The sequence below is a fragment of the Excalfactoria chinensis genome, chromosome 2, assembly GCF_039878825.1.
Source record: "Excalfactoria chinensis isolate bCotChi1 chromosome 2, bCotChi1.hap2, whole genome shotgun sequence".
Classification (NCBI taxonomy): domain Eukaryota; kingdom Metazoa; phylum Chordata; class Aves; order Galliformes; family Phasianidae; genus Excalfactoria; species Excalfactoria chinensis.
In genome coordinates, this window is record NC_092826.1 from 61,879,620 (window position 1) to 61,898,172 (window position 18,553).

An 18,553-nucleotide genomic window follows, 5' to 3' on the forward strand; every position below is an offset into this window, starting at 1 on the left:
AGGCGGGACTGTTAGTAAACTGTCCTGATAAGCTGAGTTTTTGTCTGACTTCTTAATATTGACCAGCTCCTAAATAGGGTTTTATTTACAATGAAAACTGAGAAGACAGTGGGAGAAAACAGAGAAGAATGGTTTTTGTAGTATTCCAAATAAGAAAATAGAAGGAATGTGAAACAGCAAGAACTATGTAGTCTTAACCATCAGCAATATATTGGGATCTTACTGACCTGGACATTGAGATCTTCACCTGTATGGAAGGTGCCCTAGTTTTCTGAAAGGGTCAGTATTATGGTTTTCCAACACTGCAGTGTAAAGCAATCTGGACAACAAAAAGTAATATCCTAATGCCTTTCTTTACACACTATAAGCTAGTTTCATGGATGTTGCAGTACTGATTGACTCAGAGCCCTGCTATATCTGAATTTTCTTTTAAGGGTTTATTGTCATTCAAATCGGGAGTTTTTATCCAACTGCTCACTTTTGATAGTGCTACTATTACTTTTTCTTAATTGTGTGAGGGATGTGGAAAAAAGAATGTCTCAAACTAGTCAATTAACCTCATATTGTGTTATCTGGGAGTCTTCTTCCTTTATGTACTGTAATACTGTAACTGAGCACTTGCTAAGCAGAAAAAGAAAATAGGGAAAGGCCTTACCATTTGATACATTGATATCAAGAGAAAGGGGCTGGTAAATGCTTTAGTAATGAGAAAGATGTCTTTTTCTGCTTCTGGCAGAAACATCTCGTTTCCCCTTAAATAAGATTCCTTAAATAAACTATCCAATTAATCTGTGACACTTCGTCCCCTCCCTGAATCTCTTATTTCTTTGGACTATGAGCTCTTTAGGATTGTGGTTGTGGCAAGCCATGCAGATGGATTGCAGCCCAGAGTAACAAATATAAAGCACAACTGGAGAGTCCCAAGAGCTGTGCAGGTTACAATCTCATGTATGCTCAATGCGTTGACAACTTATAGTGGTGGTGATATGAATGCCAGCTCAGTAACTGTTCAAAGGCAGCTTGGCTGACTTTATAGAAATGCTGAACATCTAACAAATAACTACTACTAGCTGCAGCTGCCCAAGCCCACACTGCAGCCTGTGAACATTTTATGACAGATTCTGAAACCTTAAGAATTCCAATGTTTACTTTTCCAGCAGCTTTCACTATTTTCAATAGGGCTGGAGATCACTGCCCTAGTACAGACTTGAGAAGCAGCCATGCAGGACAGGCGGCCATGACTGCCTATTAGCGATGCTTCTCCACCTCTCATTAGGTGTGTAGAAGTCAAGTGTTCAGTCTGTTGAGGACAGAATAGATTTTGCTGTTTTTGCTTGTGTATGATTGCAACAGAAGCTGAAGTGGCTTCCTTTGCTTTCTCTCAGATTTAGTCAGGCTTGTTGCCTGTTTGTTACGAATTGTTTGTTTATTTTTATAGGGTGCAAGAAGTGTTTGGGGACAGGCTTCAAAATTGAAGGTGATTTTGTTTTTATTGTTGGAATTGATCTGGTGTGATGTTAGTATTCTTCATTTTTCTAATAAATCTAATGACAGCTGTGCTATGCTGGACAATGTATTTATATAACTTTGGGGTTCTTTTTTTATTTCTAGCATACAAAATTTCACCATCAAGAGGAGAAATCTTGCACATGCAATTGTTTTGTGTGATAGTGATTATCAATCGACATTCTTGACATATGTCACTTCAAGTCTGCAAGGCAAAATCTTGCTTGGGCTAAGGCAGATTAATTCTCATGTGTGTATGAATTAGGATAGGATAATGGTCTTGAAGGATGCTCCTGTGACTCTCCATTATTCATGTTTAGTTTATTTGGATTGCAGATAAACCATGTCATGTATCAGGATACTTCTGAGATGGTTCTGTACGGACTCAGACTAGGATACGCTAGGTTTTCATGAATGCCACTGCTTGGTTATATTGAATTCCAACATTCCATAAATAATGCTGTCCTTGGGATTTTTCTTTTTTAGTTCTTTCAGCCTCATTATTCACTGTGATAATTAAAACATTACCATGGCAGGTTTTGGAATTCACATGAGATTATTTTTGTTTAGCTTCAGTACATTTAAAAAAAAAAAAAAAAAATCCTCAAGTAATGCATACTCAGTGTTGACCCTAAATGTGTTTTGAAATAGGCGTATGCAAGGTCTCTATGGCAGCCTTTTCATATTAGAGGATTACAGGTTAGTCTGTAGCTTAGTCTAACTGATATGGCAGTTCATTTGAACTAAAAGTTACCACATATGTTCTGCTCAACCACAGTCACCTTCAACACCTAAATGTGTTCTCATCCTGTATTTCTGTGGCCAGGAAAATGCCTTCTGACTTCAGAAAAGCCCTGGGAAAATGCTCGCTCTGCATCTGAGCCTCAACATGCTGTGCTTAGAAAACAGGACTCCTGGAACAGGAAGTAATCTACTCACATTTTTTCTGCTCTAGCCAGGCATGAAATGTAGACATCTGTATTGCCTTTGAGATAAACATAATCATTAGATTTGTGAGTTTTTTCTGACAATGATATAGTACAGCGCTTTTTCAGACTGGTATTGTAGATTCCCAAGGTACTATGGACTATTTCTAAGGACTTCATAGACTTGAACTAAGAGGAAAAAAGCTACACAAATGGCAGCAAGTTTGAATTAACTATACAAGAGTCATCCTCTCTGTGGGAATGTTTTTAGGAGCTTGCATTGAGAAAGATGGAAAATGTTCTGGCAATCTGCAAGAATTTTTCTTACATCACAGGCATCCTTCCAAACATACCTTGTATTTAAATATGTTCTTAGCTTATCCTACCTCTGTAGCATTATTAATAACAGCAGCTGTTGCACCATTTTTGTTTTTTAATTCAGAGGAAAGTTTCCTCTGTTTGTGGTATTCATGGTCCAGAAAGATGGCAGATTGTTTTCATCCAGTATCATAATCTTTACTCATTGGACCATTGCTAATTCCTCTCAAAAACTTTCTTTCAATCCAAGATTTTTCCATGGAGAACATAATAGCACAGAAAAGTCTTGCATGCCTTTGTCATTTATGGAACCTTGCAAGTATTTAAGTTTAAAACAGAAACAAGTAAACAAACAAAAAAAAACTCCTTTAGAGAAACATCCCCCCTGCCAGTTCATCAGTTTACCAAACAAACTGGGAATGTTAGGAAGAGGTAGGGACGGTTTAATAAGGACAGTTTCAGTAATTGTTAAACAGTAGAAAAATCTTCAATTGTTTTCCCATACCAGTAGAAGATCTTGTGGTGAAATAACTCTTAGTGAATTTTTTTTGTACTTTAGCTGTATTCACTGAAATGGAGAACTGTAATACAATGAGACACAAATAACTCTCCTTCCACTCTTAGATGTCTTTTGCAGTAGGAATAAAGACCGTATTTGTACTGAAACAGTACATATCAGGTGGCAGAGGATACCAGGAGGAGGAAGCTAGGCCTGTTAACTGCAGAATAGTGCTCTCTCTCTATTTTCAGCTCTCAGGTGTTCCCCCAACTCTCCCACTGTCAAGCTTACTAGCAGAGTGTCTGCTATGAAACATTGCCTTTAAGAGTGGAAGATACAGTTATGGAAAGCATAGGTCAACCAGGCATGCACAAGTTCAAGCAGTGAAAAAGGGATGTATTGAAGGGTACTAAGGGATTTGGTAGAATTCATTGTAAGGGCTGCTGTCATCTTGGGGAGGTTGTGATACTCAGCGAAGTCTCCTGAGCACTAGAAAAAGACAAGCATTTGGCCCATATCCAGCACAGGAAAATAAAGAGGATTCAAAAACAAACCATCTGCTATAATGCTCTCCTCATTATAGGGGAAGTCTAGGAACCATGTGCAATGATCCTGCCATATGATAGTGTGTAGGAAAAGGTGGCATATAGGAACATGTAGCCATGTTTCAGAAACCTCTGACGACAGCGATTCCATAGCCTCTCTGGACAACTTTTCTGTATAATCACCCTTGTTAGGGAAAACCTTTAACTCGCTGTGATGTATCCATTTGCAAATGTGGGCCTGGTGCTGATTGTCCTTCTGCCAAGGAACATCCCCAAGAAGACCTAGTCTCCTTCTCTACACTTTCCCAGTAGGCAGCTGTAGCCTTCGCTCCTCATTGCAAACCAAGGGAGTTCCCTCTATCATCTGCCTTCCCATCCACCATTGTATGCCATGTACCACTGTCTTGAATGCCCAGTGTGGGGCCCACACTATATAGATCAGGATCTTTCCTGTACTGGGGAGACAAGAAGGGGATGAAGAAGTCTAGATATAGTTATAAAAGTGCCAAAAAAGAGAGGAAAACTTTTACTGATATGCATTTATTATTATTGCTATTCATTGTCCTGTCTTGGGAAGATCTCCTAATGAAGCATCTGAATGGACTTCAATGGTGCACTTCAGCACTTGTTCCTGGCAGGCTTGAAGTCTTCTGCGTCTTCAAAGAAGCAATGCTCTCCTACTTCTTTGACTGACCCGCTGTTGTTCTTTGTGCACCACCATGGAGGGTCTATCTTCATCTGCCAGCATCTGCCATGTATCCTTCTTCAGTCCACCCTGGCCTCCAGAACCCAAGGCCTGTGATGGCTCTCTAAGGGGGCCTCTTGTCACCCCAGTGCAGCAACCAAAAGGATGCCAAGTCCACCTTTACCAGCTTCCTTGGGAATACATGCAGAAGAGAGGAGACATCTCAAGAGGGGGCAGAGATGGGAGAGGAGGCTAACCTGCAGACAAACCTTCTAGATGTCAATGGATGGCCTCTCAGCTAATTTGTGTGGAGGCTGTGCAGGTGGCATGGTGCTGGGCACCTGGACCTTTAATGTTGCGGTGACTGCACTACAGGGAGCTCAGGTATGATGATGTTGTTCTGGATCAACTGTCCTGGAGATGGATCTACTTCCATCTGTTCTTCATCTTGAGGTGAATCCACCTCCATGTGTTCTACAACAGTGGGCACTGTGCAGGCCACTGCACAGACACTCTTCCTCCTCCTCTACTTCTTTGCAGGCCCCTTCTGCCTCATTGGTTCTAAGAGCTATTTCTCTTTTCCCGTATAAAGCTGAGCAGGAGTTGCTCCAGGTTTTCTTCATTCCAGAAATGGCTGGCAATTGCCAGAATCTCAGTGAGTAGCAGGCCAGACACATGGGTGTTTTTTAGGGCCCAGAACAAAGGATAGGACAGTGGTAACTTCTGGCATTAGAAAACTTCTGTGATGGCCACTGTGATGATGGTAACAGTGTTGGATGGCTTGGAAGATGTCCTTTGTGGAAGAAGGAAAATGGTTGGAAAGGCTGACAGCCCTTTACTTAGGTTGGCCCTTCTGTGCTGTTTGGCATGCCAGAAAAAAAGGCTGTCCACTGGGCAAAAGGACTGCTCTCCACCTCATCTCCTCTGCCCTTTCTTTCATCTCCCTCCTCATCCTATGCCTGGGTTCCCTATGCCACAAGATAGTAGTAAAAATATTTGCAGAGGTTCAGAGATCCACCATTGCCCACCACCTCCCCCTTATCCCTCTCCACTGTCATGGCTCCTTGCTATATGATGTAGTTCTATACACTTGACAGGAGCTGAGAGGGGACAGAGGTTCCAAATATCCCACAAGAGAGAAAGGGAGGCATGGCCAGCCTGCACAAAGTTTCCTGGTTGTCAGTAAAGGCACTGATTATGGTCAAGTGCTGTATGAGTCCTTCCTTACTATCCTCTATGCTTGCCCCTGCCATAGGAGTATGAAGGTGCTATGTCTTTGTACCCTGAGCCCCAAGGGAGAGAGGAGAAAAGAAGACCCAGCCTCCCCTAGGCTGTGTTGCTGGCTACACAGGGAGTCTTTTGGGGGGCCACTGGAGTCCTCAAAGCCTGAAAGGGGTGTTAGGGAAAGATCAGTATCAAGGGCCCCCCTTGATCTCTTCTCTATAGTCAAGAATAAGCCACACCACTTTTGCGGAATCTCAGCTCCTCACTTGGTGGAAAAGTTCTCCTGTCTGGTTGGAGGAATCACTAGTAGCTTCTGACTAATAGCCTTCAGGCAGATTTCCAAGGAGAAGCTCTTTCCCTTTTAAGAGATCCACTAGAATGTGTGCAGCCTCAAGGCAGTTGTTAGTTAGACGGTGTTTAACATCAGTGTTCAAGTCAATGCTGGTGATTGCATAAACACAGGTCCAGGCGGTTATAGGATAGAGGCCACCTTCCAACATGGTTGTGGGTGTTGGATATGTGGAGGCAAGACAGCTGACCCTCAGAGATCCAAGATGATGGGAAAGACATTTGCATGTATTTGGCCCAAGCAGCTGCTCAGAACCAGCCTAATTAGATCCAATTGCTCAGGACGTTCTTTCTTCCTAGTATGCTCAGTGTCAGAGGGAGTAAAAGCTTATCTTCCAGTGGGCCTGCTACAGAGAGGGTTTGTTTCTGTAAGACCTGGACGGTTGTGGGGGCTGAAGGCCCCTTTCCTGGGGATGATTCCTCTATGCCATTTTGCTATGAAGAAAAGCTACCCTGCATTCATAGTATCATAGAATCACAAGGTTGGAAGGGACCTACAAGATCATCTAGACCAACTGTTCTCCCATTACCATTGCTACCACAAGACACTAAACCATTTCTCGTAGCTCCTCATCCAGACACCTCTTGAACACTGCCAGGGTTGGCGACTCCACCACCTCCCTGGGCAGCCATTCCAGTGCTTGACCACTCTCTGAGAAAAATTTTTTCTTATGTCTAATCTAAACCTCTCCTGGTAAAACTTGCAGCCATTTCCTCGATGTGCCCTGGATTCTATCAACCCTTCCACCATGTGCCCTGAATTCTATCAGCCCCTTATTTCAGAAGTCTTGTGCTGTAGGCTTGGTACTCACTGGGGAGCACGTGCAGTGCTTTGAGTCTGCTGACTCAGTGTCTCTAGTGCTGCCTGGGCTAGGCTTCTCTTCCAGGGGCTTCTCTTCTCCATCATGCACCGCCATGTGTTCCTTTTCCCCTTACAGCCACAGGGCTTTTTCTGCAGATCTGCTTGTCAGTCAGTCCCAATGTTGCATGCACACCCAGCCTACTCCACTGTGGGTACTGGCTGCTGTAATAATCTGCTTTGGTCTAACAGAATCCTTGTTAAAATAATTTCTTTAGCCACTTGAGGTCCCCAATTTTAAAACTGTACACTGCCCGCATAGCATCTCTGATTGGGACTCATCAGTAGCCCTGCTGAGAGGTACATTCAGCCACATCACTAAGGTTACTAGTAAATATATTAAGCTCTATTGACCATGCTGTTCATTAAATCTTGTATTCAGAAAGTTGTACTTCAGCAATTTATTTGAAAACTGTTTTGCTCTGTGTCTACATTTTCAATTGCAGCATAACTTTCTAGGATGGGTCAAATAAGTTCATATGGATTTATAAGTAATGACCTTTTCACTGAAATGAAAGAAAAAGCTTGAAACTCTTTGGAGCAGTCAATGTTTCTAACTACGTGCTCATGTAGTCTGTGGTTCTCTGTGCAATTCTACTCCTGGTCCATTTCTGTCAGCACCACGATATTTAAAAGTTGACCTTCAGAAGAAAAGGAAAAAAAGTTAATTCTCTTTTGTTACTTTTTTACGCTAATGACGTATAGACAGGGTCCCAAACTGCGGTTCATTGGGTAGGGTTTTCATTGGTCTTTTTTCTCCCCTTTTTTTGTTGTTGTGTTAGGGAGGAGGATTGTTCCTTCCTCTCGTACGTTAGAATTTTATCTTCTCTGCTTTAGAAAGCCACGTGGCTAATGGCAGACAAATAGGTTTTAGGGGCCTAAGAAATCAGATAGCAGAAAGATACTAGGAAGGAGAATTAAATTCTGGTTTAAAATTGCCAGCTTTTATACAGAATGCCTTCTTATCTGAAGATGAGCATTTAACAGTTTCGGTTTCTTCTCCTCTGCTATTCCTTCAATAACTGCTTAAGAAAGCATGTAAGCATACTTTTACACAGCAAATAAGACTTCCAATGAGGATGAGCTTTCTGCTTCTGAGAGTTAAGTATATAAATAAGCGTAAGGAAAAGCAGTCTATTTAAGATGTTCTTCGTGCATTTTAAACTAGCAAAGCAAGCCAGCCAAAAAGGGTCAAACCCAATTTTTTTCCTTTACAGGTCACCTTTGAGGGCTGTATAGATCAAGACCAGGACTTTTCATTCTTTTATGAAGCAAGTGGGGAGCCAGTGGAATTTGGAAAGCACAGGTGTGTGATGGGTTTGTGTCAACTTGTGGTACTCCCCCTTCTAGTCATCTTTTAGCAGTCATCGTGGTCCTCATGCAGACTGCTTCAGTAACTACAGATTATCTGCTATATCTTGACACAAATACATCTTTGCCTTCCTGTATGACAATTAGATTCTGAGAAAATATTGATTGCTACCACTGAAGAAGTGTTAAGATATTTCTGTTTTCATCTTCAGTTAGATGAAGTGTGTGATTAACAGGATAATGTGCTAAGACTCTGCTTCCAGTCTTTTAATAAACAGGTGTTTTTGTTTTTATAAAGATTTCGTTTTGTTTCAATGTGGAAGTGAATGGTATTTATCTTCTGTTTTGTGGCTGTCTGACAGAAAGTACGAATCCTTTCTTAAAAATTCAACCTGTGAATTCCAACCAGTGACTGCTGTTTTATGTTAATTAATGCAAGAGGAAACATTATTCATTTGACAATGGGGGATGGGGGGAGGGAGACAAGAATTATACTGTGATTAAACAGGAGTAAAGGGAGGCTAATTCAGCAACTGAAGTTCTAGTTTACCCACCAGAATGAAGAGTTGCAGGATCTTGTTTACCTGCAGCCAGATTGGCTTTTGATTTTGTGTCTTTTTTTCCTTTACTGTGGGCAAAATAGCTTAGAAGCTATCTTTCTGTTGTAAAACAGTCTTAAACCAATTAAACTCTTTTCTTCTCCTTTTTATGCACTGATACTACTTTTAGTCTGGATATATGAATGTAGCATTGTACTGTTGAAATGTACAATGTGACATCCAAAGTTATGACTCTTCAAGTTTGCATCCTGAAATAATGTGCAGTTGTTTAAGCAGAGCAGTTGCACCTTTTTCACTTCCAGGCTCAGAAGTCAGCAAGCAACAGGTAGCCAAGTCCAAACCTTTTTGGCTGTAGTTAGAATGCCACACGGTCTTCAACTCATTGTTTGGAGGTTTTCTTCTGGTTCATTAAGAAGTGTTTTTGAGAAAACTTGCTACACCTTCAGAGGCATTCAAGACTTCAGACCTCTCAACTGTACTCTTTGTAGTCTCACAGGACAGTACTTGCTTTTCTCAGCACGCATACTGTGTTCCTGCTTACAGCTGTCTAGGCAGTTTATGTGAAAGGGCAACACTGCCTGAGCTCAGAGGAGGACACTTGGAAAGTTGGTAGGATTTCCAGTGTGAAGAAATTCTCTGCATCTGAAACACTGGAATTTGGTCTGACAGAAGTAGCACAAAATATTTGACTTAAACTGGCATTAGTTCACAAACCTGCATGGATGCTGCTGTGTCTAGGAACTCTAGGCCACAAGTACTGCCATTCCATGTCCTACCACTGTAATTTTACTTTGAGACCTGTGTGGTGGCCCTTTCACAGCCATGGTGTGCCATTTGGGATGGGGATAAGTCTTCTGAAGATATCAGCTTAATGCATGTTGTGTTTTATCACCTGGATAAGCTGTCTGGCTGCTTGAGTATGGAGAATAGCCTCCTGCAGGTAGCTTCCTAGCTAGGTTATGTCTCGTTCAATGGTGTGAACGAGTAATTTCTAGAGTCTTGTTAGTTATTTTTCAGCTTTTAAAGTATTTGCATGTATGATTCAAAACTTGTTGTTACTTTAGTTTTGGTGTACTTAGAGCACCACATCCCAAGAGTGGGACTGTTATATTAACTGCTATTTCACTATGAAAAGGCATCAGGATTTTTGTTGGTAGGACAGATGTTTTTCATGTTTGTTTTATTGATGTTGAAGCTAAAGTTTTCTTCTAATGGAATCAGGATATATTGGCTTTGTGACTAATTCATTTGTAGCCAAAATGAATAGTGAGGTAAGACAATTTTGCTGTTAGGTTATTTGAAATTTAAGAATTTAATCTACCCTGGAGGTGGGTTTTTTTGTTGTTGGTTTTGTTGGTTTTTTTTTTAGCATTGATCATTTTTCCGTATCAGAAATTTGCAATTTAATGAAACTTATGTGAACTGCTGTAGTTTCTGGTGTAATTCTTCATGAGAGACTAAAGTAAAAACAAAATAAATTCCTTGCAGCCCTAAGGAATATCTAGTCACAATCGCTCAGACTGCAAGGACGAAATTCTTTGACAGCCTCACTTAAGGAGGTTTATCAGGTCTCATGTAAATAAAAACACCTTTAGAATAATTGTTCCATTTCTATTTTTCTCTCATTTTTTCTTAACATTTTTTTAACTTAGGGGTCTTAAATTGGCAAACCTTTGAGCTACACTCATTTACTTTGCTAAATGAATTTTTGCCTTGGTTTTAGGACATAATAAATACATACCAACACTGTCATCACAGAATTATAAAATCCTTAGCAATGGAAGGAACCTTTAAAGGTCATCTGATCCAGCTCCCCTGCAATAAGCAGGGACATCACAGCTAGATGAGGTTGCCCAAGACCTGATCCAGCCTCACCTTGAAAGTATCCAGGGATGGGGCATCAACCACATCTCTAGGCAACCTGTTCCACTGCCACACCATCCTCACTGTAAAAGACTTTTTCCTTATGTCCAGCCTAAATCTACCCTCTGAGCTTGAAGCCATCTCCCTGTTCCGTCACCAAAGACCCTGCTAAAGAGTCTATCCCCTTTTTTCCTCTAGCTCTCATTTTTTATTATTTAGATGATCAAATAAATAGCTATTTAGCTGTAAGAGGGTGATATAATTAAACAAAAAGTAATCGCTCAGAAATTCTCCTTTTCCTGAAAGTTCAAGTGTTTTTATAGGGAGAAGGGAAGGTGTTTATTTTGGGGGATTTTTTTTTTTCTGCCAAAATTTTTTTCATTGGTGCCTACTGTATTATTTTGAAATAAATATATGCATATAGAAAAAGAGCACTTCACATAAGTCTGGATAGTCTTTTATTGCCTTATGGTAGGAGAATGTAGGTGGCGTTGCTTCAGCTCAAACTGTATCCTTAGGACTTTGTGCAGCCACAGATAAAGATTTAAATTACATTTATACTTTATGGCTACTTGTTGTAAGTGCAGCTTATGCTGATAAGAGTGCATGAACTTTTCTGGGAAGCATACTTTTTTGTCATCTTAGTTGCATCTGCTCAAGAAGGATACATACATCATTTTTTCCTAAGTGCCTTACTGAGTTTTAAGTTGGGAGATCATCCTTCTCTTGAAGAACTTGACTATGGAGCAGTGGAAGGCCAAACAGTACAGGATCTGAAGGGTTTACATGAGATAAAGGAGTTGAAAGAAGAATGAAAGCCAGGAATTTGGACTGGGGACACCTCAGAGTGATATTTGAGCCGGAGGATGAAAGCAAGTTTTCCTTGCACACAGCTGTCTTGAGGCTTGGGATTTTAAATTTTCCCTTCTGAAAGAGCGAAAGTCCCTGGCAGTACTGATGCCTGTAACAGTCAGACTTTCTTTCTTGGAAAAAGATTCTTGATGACTGGTAAATGTGCAGATAAACACTTTGGCAAATGTGAAAAGCTGAACAAATAAGTATGGCAGTTTTACTTTTTAAGAGATGTTTTGCTCTTAATGAGTTTAATGTGATAACAAAATCTTGATATGGAGCTGCTTTTAAATCTGGATTTATTTTTTTTTTTTTCTTTTTTAGCATTGGTTGGACCATTCTAAATTCATTAAGAAACAGATAAAAAGTAAGTACCATGTCTCTACCTATTTTGTTATTTCCTTAAAAGTTTGGAATATTTTAACATAACTGTGTAAATATGACCTTTACCAGATTGAATGTCTTAGAAAATAGATCTGATTTAATGGCTAATTGGCTGCCTGTATCACAGATGTCAAAATGCATGTGCACTTACAAGGAATAGATCAGTCTTCTGTACCTTCATTAAATATGTCCTGTTTGTTTGAGGCAGAGTAGGTTGCCAGGTAATTTCAGTCTGATCTGTGAAAGCAGGTTGCCTGGACACAGACCTCAGTTTCTGTTGTTGCTTGTGAGCCATATCAGGCTTTGTGATTTATTTGTTTTTCCTTCCAAGAAGTAAATGGGGAAAATATTTTATTCTGTAGATCTCACCACCTTTTTTGTACATTTTATTCAAACTAGCAGAAATACGTGGTGTTTCTTCAAAGGGAGTTTTGAGCAGAGGGGTTGAGTTTGGGTTTCATCATTGAGTTTTCTGTGGATATTTGCTAAGGTGGGTGAGTTGCTCCTGTAGCTCTAATTTGGTGGCAGGCTCGGGCACAGTACGGGACAGTACTAACCTGTTTTGTTAATGCACTCTTGTAGACAACAGGCATGTAGGCATGTAGACAACTGATAATACTGCTTCCATAGAATTAAAATACAGCGTTTCTCAAGAAAGTTGTTCACCTATTTACAAAACCCCACAGTCTTGATTGCTTCAGTGATGCTTTACCTTTCTCTCCAACAAGCATCAGAATAAGCAGAACATTTCTAAAACAGATGAAGCTCTTCTTCAAAGGCCTTTAAAAGACTGTTTTCACTCCACACTGTGGGGTGTCAGTCTGATTTAATATATTGTAAAGATATTTGCTATGGATAATTTTTTTTGGTTGGCCTTTTCTTGCCCGTTCATAGCACTACAAACAGCTTTACCTTCAGTGGCAAGTGATTTCCAGATGCACTTTCTGTAACTTCTTTGTATTTTTCCTGATCTTTTTTTAAATATGGAGAATCTACAATTCTGTAACACCGCTAAGCAGTTAAGGTGCAGTTTTGTCCATACTTAATCTTGTAAGTCCCTATATTAAAAGCAGATTATCTAAACCCTGGTCTGAGGAACCTGGGAAGAGTAAAGCAACTTGATGAGTGTTGTAAACATCTGTCTCAGCTCAGGAAAGATTTCATTACCTTTCATTCAGAGGGTGCCTTGGGAAGAGTTCCCCTTTCAGATGTTGCTCAGTGTTCTTTTTTGCCCCCTGCAAGTGGGCAGGTAAGAGTCATTGTCTTACTGATGCAGATCTACCAGTGGTGCCCAATAATCAACCTAGCATACTATAACCTATGTCTTCTTGGAGTGATCCTTGGAGACAAAATCAAAGTTTTAACAATTAAGAGTTTTGACACCAGGCCTTTTACAAAAATGAATCATTAATTGGCTCATATATGCCATGTCGATGTAATGCTACAGAAAACTGAAAAAAAAAAAGGTGAAAAATAGTCATTTTTCTAGCACTTAAGATACTTGCAGATTGTTGCCCTACAAGATGAGACTTAGGCAGATAAGAATGCATTGGCCAGTCTCATATTAGTAGAGTAACATTTTATTATTTGCATTTACACAGAAAATCAGACCTAGTGTCTGCCTTCTGGCACTAGAGAATGACCATGCATGCATCTTCACTTCATGTAATTTCTTAGCTTTCTGTGTTTCTTAGGATTCCATGTGTTTCAGAGTCATCTTCAGCACTTTTCACCTTATTTCTCTTACTTTTTCTCATTCAATTGTATCCATTTAATGAAAGCTGATCTCTTGTTTGCACCTTGTAGCAAGAAGCATTGCTCTCTCCCTCTCATTCCCTCTCACTACCCCTCAGCAGCAGGAAGTATATCTGAAATTTACCTCTGATCAAGAACGTGTTTCCCAAATGTAGTGTATTTTAAGTAATGATTAAGATATCTTAAGATGTGGCAGACATCTAAATTTTTGTAATAATTATTGTATACCTTTTAATATTTAATCACATTAAATACTTGGTTTTCTTCCCTTAGGAATTTAAAAGCATCCTTCATTTTGGGTTTCTTCAGTTGTGGGGTGGTGGTGGTTCTTCAGCTCTAGCAAAAATTCAGTAGTGTCAACTGTTGTTCTTTTTTCTCCATTTAAAATCTCCGCATATGCAGTTGGACCTCCGTACACGTTGCATTTTCGAATTAAATACTATTCATCAGAGCCGAACAACCTTCATGAGGAGTTTACAAGGTAGGTTCCATGCGTGGTTCAATGAGTGACTGGCAGAAGGGTAAACTAGATATCTAAAATACACGGGAGTCCTTTAAGACAGAGATTTGAGGTTTCTTACCAAGAGTGATCATTTTGTCTGATTTCCTAGCTGTTTTTCTGCTATCAGAGAGATGTCTTCTTTTTTCTTTACTTGCTGCCAAAATACATCTGAGGACCCCTTCAAGTATCTTAGCCTGTAGAAGATGTGGTAGCAAGTCTGAAGATAGTAAAGAAAAATGAAATAGATGAATTTGGTTGGCTGGATCTTTTTCACTTTCCTACAGTTTCTCTGTGGTGCAGAAGGTATATAAAGTCAAATTGTGTAAAGACTTCTTAAAATACCTGGAGATCTTTTGTTTCAATCTGATGGGCTGCTTTCTAGGTCATGAGTGCTATCCTTTGCTTGGTTCATAGTATCCTGGAGTGTCCTAGAGGATACTCTGAAAATTGGGAAAGGCACAGCTGGAGGAGAGGGTTTTGTAGCTGATCTCTTTATGTCTTCATTGTATGGTAATCATCTACCTTAATGTTCCTTTATAATCTTTTATTCTTTTTCTTTTCTTTTTTTTTTTTTTTTTTCTCTCACAATGGGGGCACTTTCTATAGCTTCTAATTTTCTTGGCAAAAATCACCATCATCCCATTCAGACTAAGATGTTTGATGATTGTTGATTGTTTTAGTTCATGTGCCTGTGATATTTACGTGAAACTTGGGTCTACAGGCCTATGTTTATTGTCTACTTTTCTGTCTGCTCTGTTGACCGTGGTTTTTTTCCACAGTCTCAGACAAGAAGATCAAAGAGCTAATCATCACCACCTTATTATGAGACTGCAATGGAGGCCTTAATATCCATTATCAATTTAGTGCAGCAGCGCTAATCCAATATAAGGGCGTATTCATATACGATACATAATTAACTTATAGTACTCCCTGCCAGTTACATAATTGAGTATAAGATCTTCGTTCAAAAACCAAGATGACTTTTGGGCCTCTCTAATGAGAAAATGCAGTTAAATTAGTAGGAATAATATGTATTTTCTGAAAATTGATATGTCTTCCTATATCAGGGTACATCTGACAAGTATTAAATTTCCCCTGTGGTCAAATTATCCCATTACTGTCTACCACAAGATTTCTTTCATAATCCTCTGAAGCATATGATCGTAGTCACTGTGAGATGTGGGCTTCTGAGCTATGGGATCACTGCTGTGATCAAGTAAGACATTTCCTCTGAAGGTATTAACCTCTGCTGCTCCGTGATCTAATTATTGCTGAAAGTTGTAGCATTTATGAAGACTGTTTTAATTAGAACAGCACTTGAATTAGCTAAATTTTCAGTGCTATGATAATTTTTTTAAAATATAAATTTGACAAGAAACCACAGCGAAACTGTGGAAGAAAAATGAAAATGAGTTGAAAATTGATTTTACTGTTCATCTATATTGGGAAAAAGTATTTTTGGGTGCTGCTGGTTTTCTTTTTTTTTAATTTTTATTTTTAAGCTATTTATGTTGGTTGGATCATGTTTTCCATGTACCACGTGGAGTAAAAAAGTAAGGATTAACAACTGTATACTCAGAATTATTCCAGGTCAGAGTAAGAGGAGCAGGAAAAATGATCATTACCAGTAACCCATGAAATGACCTGGTTGGGAAGGGAGAGGAGCTGTTGGAGATTCTTTGTGCAGACCGGTTTTTCAGTAGGCTCCAGTTCCTAGTAAAGCTGTAAACATCACATTCTCATAATTAGTACAGTAATGGGGAAGTGTTGAAACTATGGGCTGAAACTTCAGCATAGGAAGTTCCACACGAATGCGCGTAAGAACTTCTTTACAGTGAGGGTGACGGAGCACTGGAACAGGCTGCCCAGAGGGAGGTGGTGGAGTCTCCTTCTCTGGAGATATTCAAGACCTGCCTGGACGCCTACCTGTGTGACGTGGTTTAGGGAGCCTGCTTTGGCAGGGGGGTTGGACTCGATGATCTCTAGAGGTCCCTTCCAACCCCTACAATTCTGTGATTGTGTGATTCTGTGATAATAAAACCCTTCACCCACTCTGTGTCCTTTTCTGATTTGAAAACATAACTGAAGCCTGGTGCATTTTGAAAGACATCTGCTGTCACTTTTATGGGATCTTGATTAATTTAAGGTAAAAAACCAACAGAGGAACATGTGTTATGTGGAGAATTTTTAAGGTATTTTGCTGATTTGATATATCAACAGTTGAGATGCAAATGCTTGTCCATTTGCATGCAGAGAAGAAGCAAAAGTAAGCCATCCCCAGCAGTGCAGAGCTGCGGCACTGTACAGGCAAGTTGGCACTGATAGAACTACTGCCCAGAATTTTATTGCAAAATTAAATGAGATGATAGGATTGCGAATCATCAGGGAAAAACAATAAGAACAGGAAATATACTTGTCTGTCTTTAATCTATGCGTGCACATCTCCAGATTTGATTGGCAAGTCACATATTAGCCAAGAATGTGAATTAGAGACATGACATGGAACTAATGTGGATAAATCTCACTTCACTGTACATCAAGAAGTATTTTTAACCTTCCTTTTCAGTTCTGTCCTCCTTCCTGATTCCAACTATGCCTTCTTCATCGCATTCACAGCACATCTTCTGTGATGCAAAGCACATTGTGTTTCTAGCATCTTTTGTAAAGATAGGTTTGCATCTGCTTGGTTGACTGTTAGCAGTGCTTCCTGCTCTCTTCTCTTGATTGACTCATCATGACAAGCTTCACCCATCAGTTTCCAGAGCAGTGCAGAGCCTGCTTGTGCCATCCTGTCCTGTACAGAGTTCTTGCATGGCCTGGAGCACTTCAGCAGGCCTCATACCTCAGCTCTGAGTGGCTGTGAAACATGAAGCACGCCTAGAGCTGAAGATTAACAGGAGCTTAAAATACTGCTGTTTGCAGGCTGTAAATACCTAAATATGTGGGCTCTGTGGAATTCAAATTTCTCTTGTTCAGAACTTTTCTAATATTTGAAGTGAAAATGCAGTCTGAACATTTCCTTTTGCACTGTATCTCTTACTGAGGAGGTAGCCCTGAAAGTCTCGCCTTTGTTTGCTTCCCACAGTTTAGTGTTTGCTTGAATTGGGCAGGACCTAGTTCAGGAAAGCATCGGTGTCAATAACTTTTAGCTCTGTTGTGTGCTCAGAGTGGGGCAGTGTTTCAATGCTACCTAAACAGAGTTGCCTAGAACAGTGTACTGGATGCAAGTAGTAGGTGAAGAATGGTCCCTTCTTCCTGATTATGGCAAAAGTTGGGGGAACTTTGAAGGTGGTAAGGTATGCCTAGGTGACCCCAAAGACCCTTTTCATGTAAGAGAAAGTAAATTGAAGTGTCATAACTATTTAGTGAGTTGGGATACTCTTCCTGACTCTGGTGCTGGAAAGGCTGCACTAGGATTATACTTTTGACTTTCTGTGTTTTTATTTGTCAGGTACCTGTTTGTATTACAGCTCCGACAAGACATTCTCTCAGGGAAGTAAGTACCTCGCTGCTCTTGCAGCTGTTATTTAAAATATTTATCTCTTGGTGATCCTTTAGTTAATCTCTTGGTGGTCTGAATTTTTTCTTTAGCTGTTTGATTGTTCTCATTCTTCATGGTATTCTTGCACAGGTTGTAAACAAGGTGTGGAGCTTTATATGCATTTCTTCCTTTAGAATACGAAAACATATGGCATGTGCATTATGACTGTATTACTGAAAAATAAAATGGGTGAAAACCTTCTAGGGATTGACCAGCGGACACAAATATATAAAGAGGACAAAGCCTGTCCTGACTTCTGTGTCTTTAGCTTGCCATATTTTTCAGTCTGACAGGTAACAAGAGGAAGAAAAGATGAAGTGCAACACTCCTTGTACAAGAGAAGTCTTAAAAAAATTTTTTTGTATGCTTACAGTCACCCTGGCCAATAAATTCTTATCTGATCTATATTGTTTCTAATTAAAAAATAATGAAAACAACATGGTTGCCTTTTGTTAGTTCTAGCTTGCTTTATGATTGATAATATAGTGTGTTTCATCCTACCGAGAACATACTAAATGAGAGTATAATCATATGCAAGTAAAATTAGTCTTAGATTATTTATATCAGTAGTAGTTTGTGGTTTAAGTGATCTAGTGGAAATTAACACGTTCAATTCATCTCTCAGAATATCTTTTAGTAGCAAGAAGTCACTGAGAGTAAAAATACATTATTTTTACAGCTTGTTATTTTTTCTGTTTCTTTTGTCTTTAAGACTGAAATGTCCTTATGAAACGGCTGTTGAACTAGCAGCTCTGTGTCTTCAAGGTATGCGGTCTTTTCTAATTGATTTGTCTTAACGTATTTAAAATACTCACCTACTGGATTTCTTTTCAGTCTTTGTTACTAATGAGTTTTTCACTGACAATGTTTTGATG

General features: G+C 39.7%; 1 protein-coding gene across 4 annotated transcripts in view; it reads left to right on the top strand.

Moving 5' to 3' along the window:
- EPB41L4B (erythrocyte membrane protein band 4.1 like 4B) overlaps nucleotides 1-18,553 on the top strand; it is a 164,887-nt gene that overhangs the window by 51,379 nt on the left and 94,955 nt on the right. For all 4 annotated transcript variants that reach the window (XM_072327651.1, XM_072327649.1, XM_072327650.1 and 1 more), the window contains exons 3-6: nucleotides 11,821-11,863; nucleotides 14,038-14,116; nucleotides 17,589-17,633; nucleotides 18,391-18,443. In XM_072327651.1, the coding sequence (XP_072183752.1) occupies nucleotides 11,821-11,863; nucleotides 14,038-14,116; nucleotides 17,589-17,633; nucleotides 18,391-18,443 (220 nt within the window). The remainder of the gene's footprint in view (nucleotides 1-11,820; nucleotides 11,864-14,037; nucleotides 14,117-17,588; nucleotides 17,634-18,390; nucleotides 18,444-18,553) is intronic.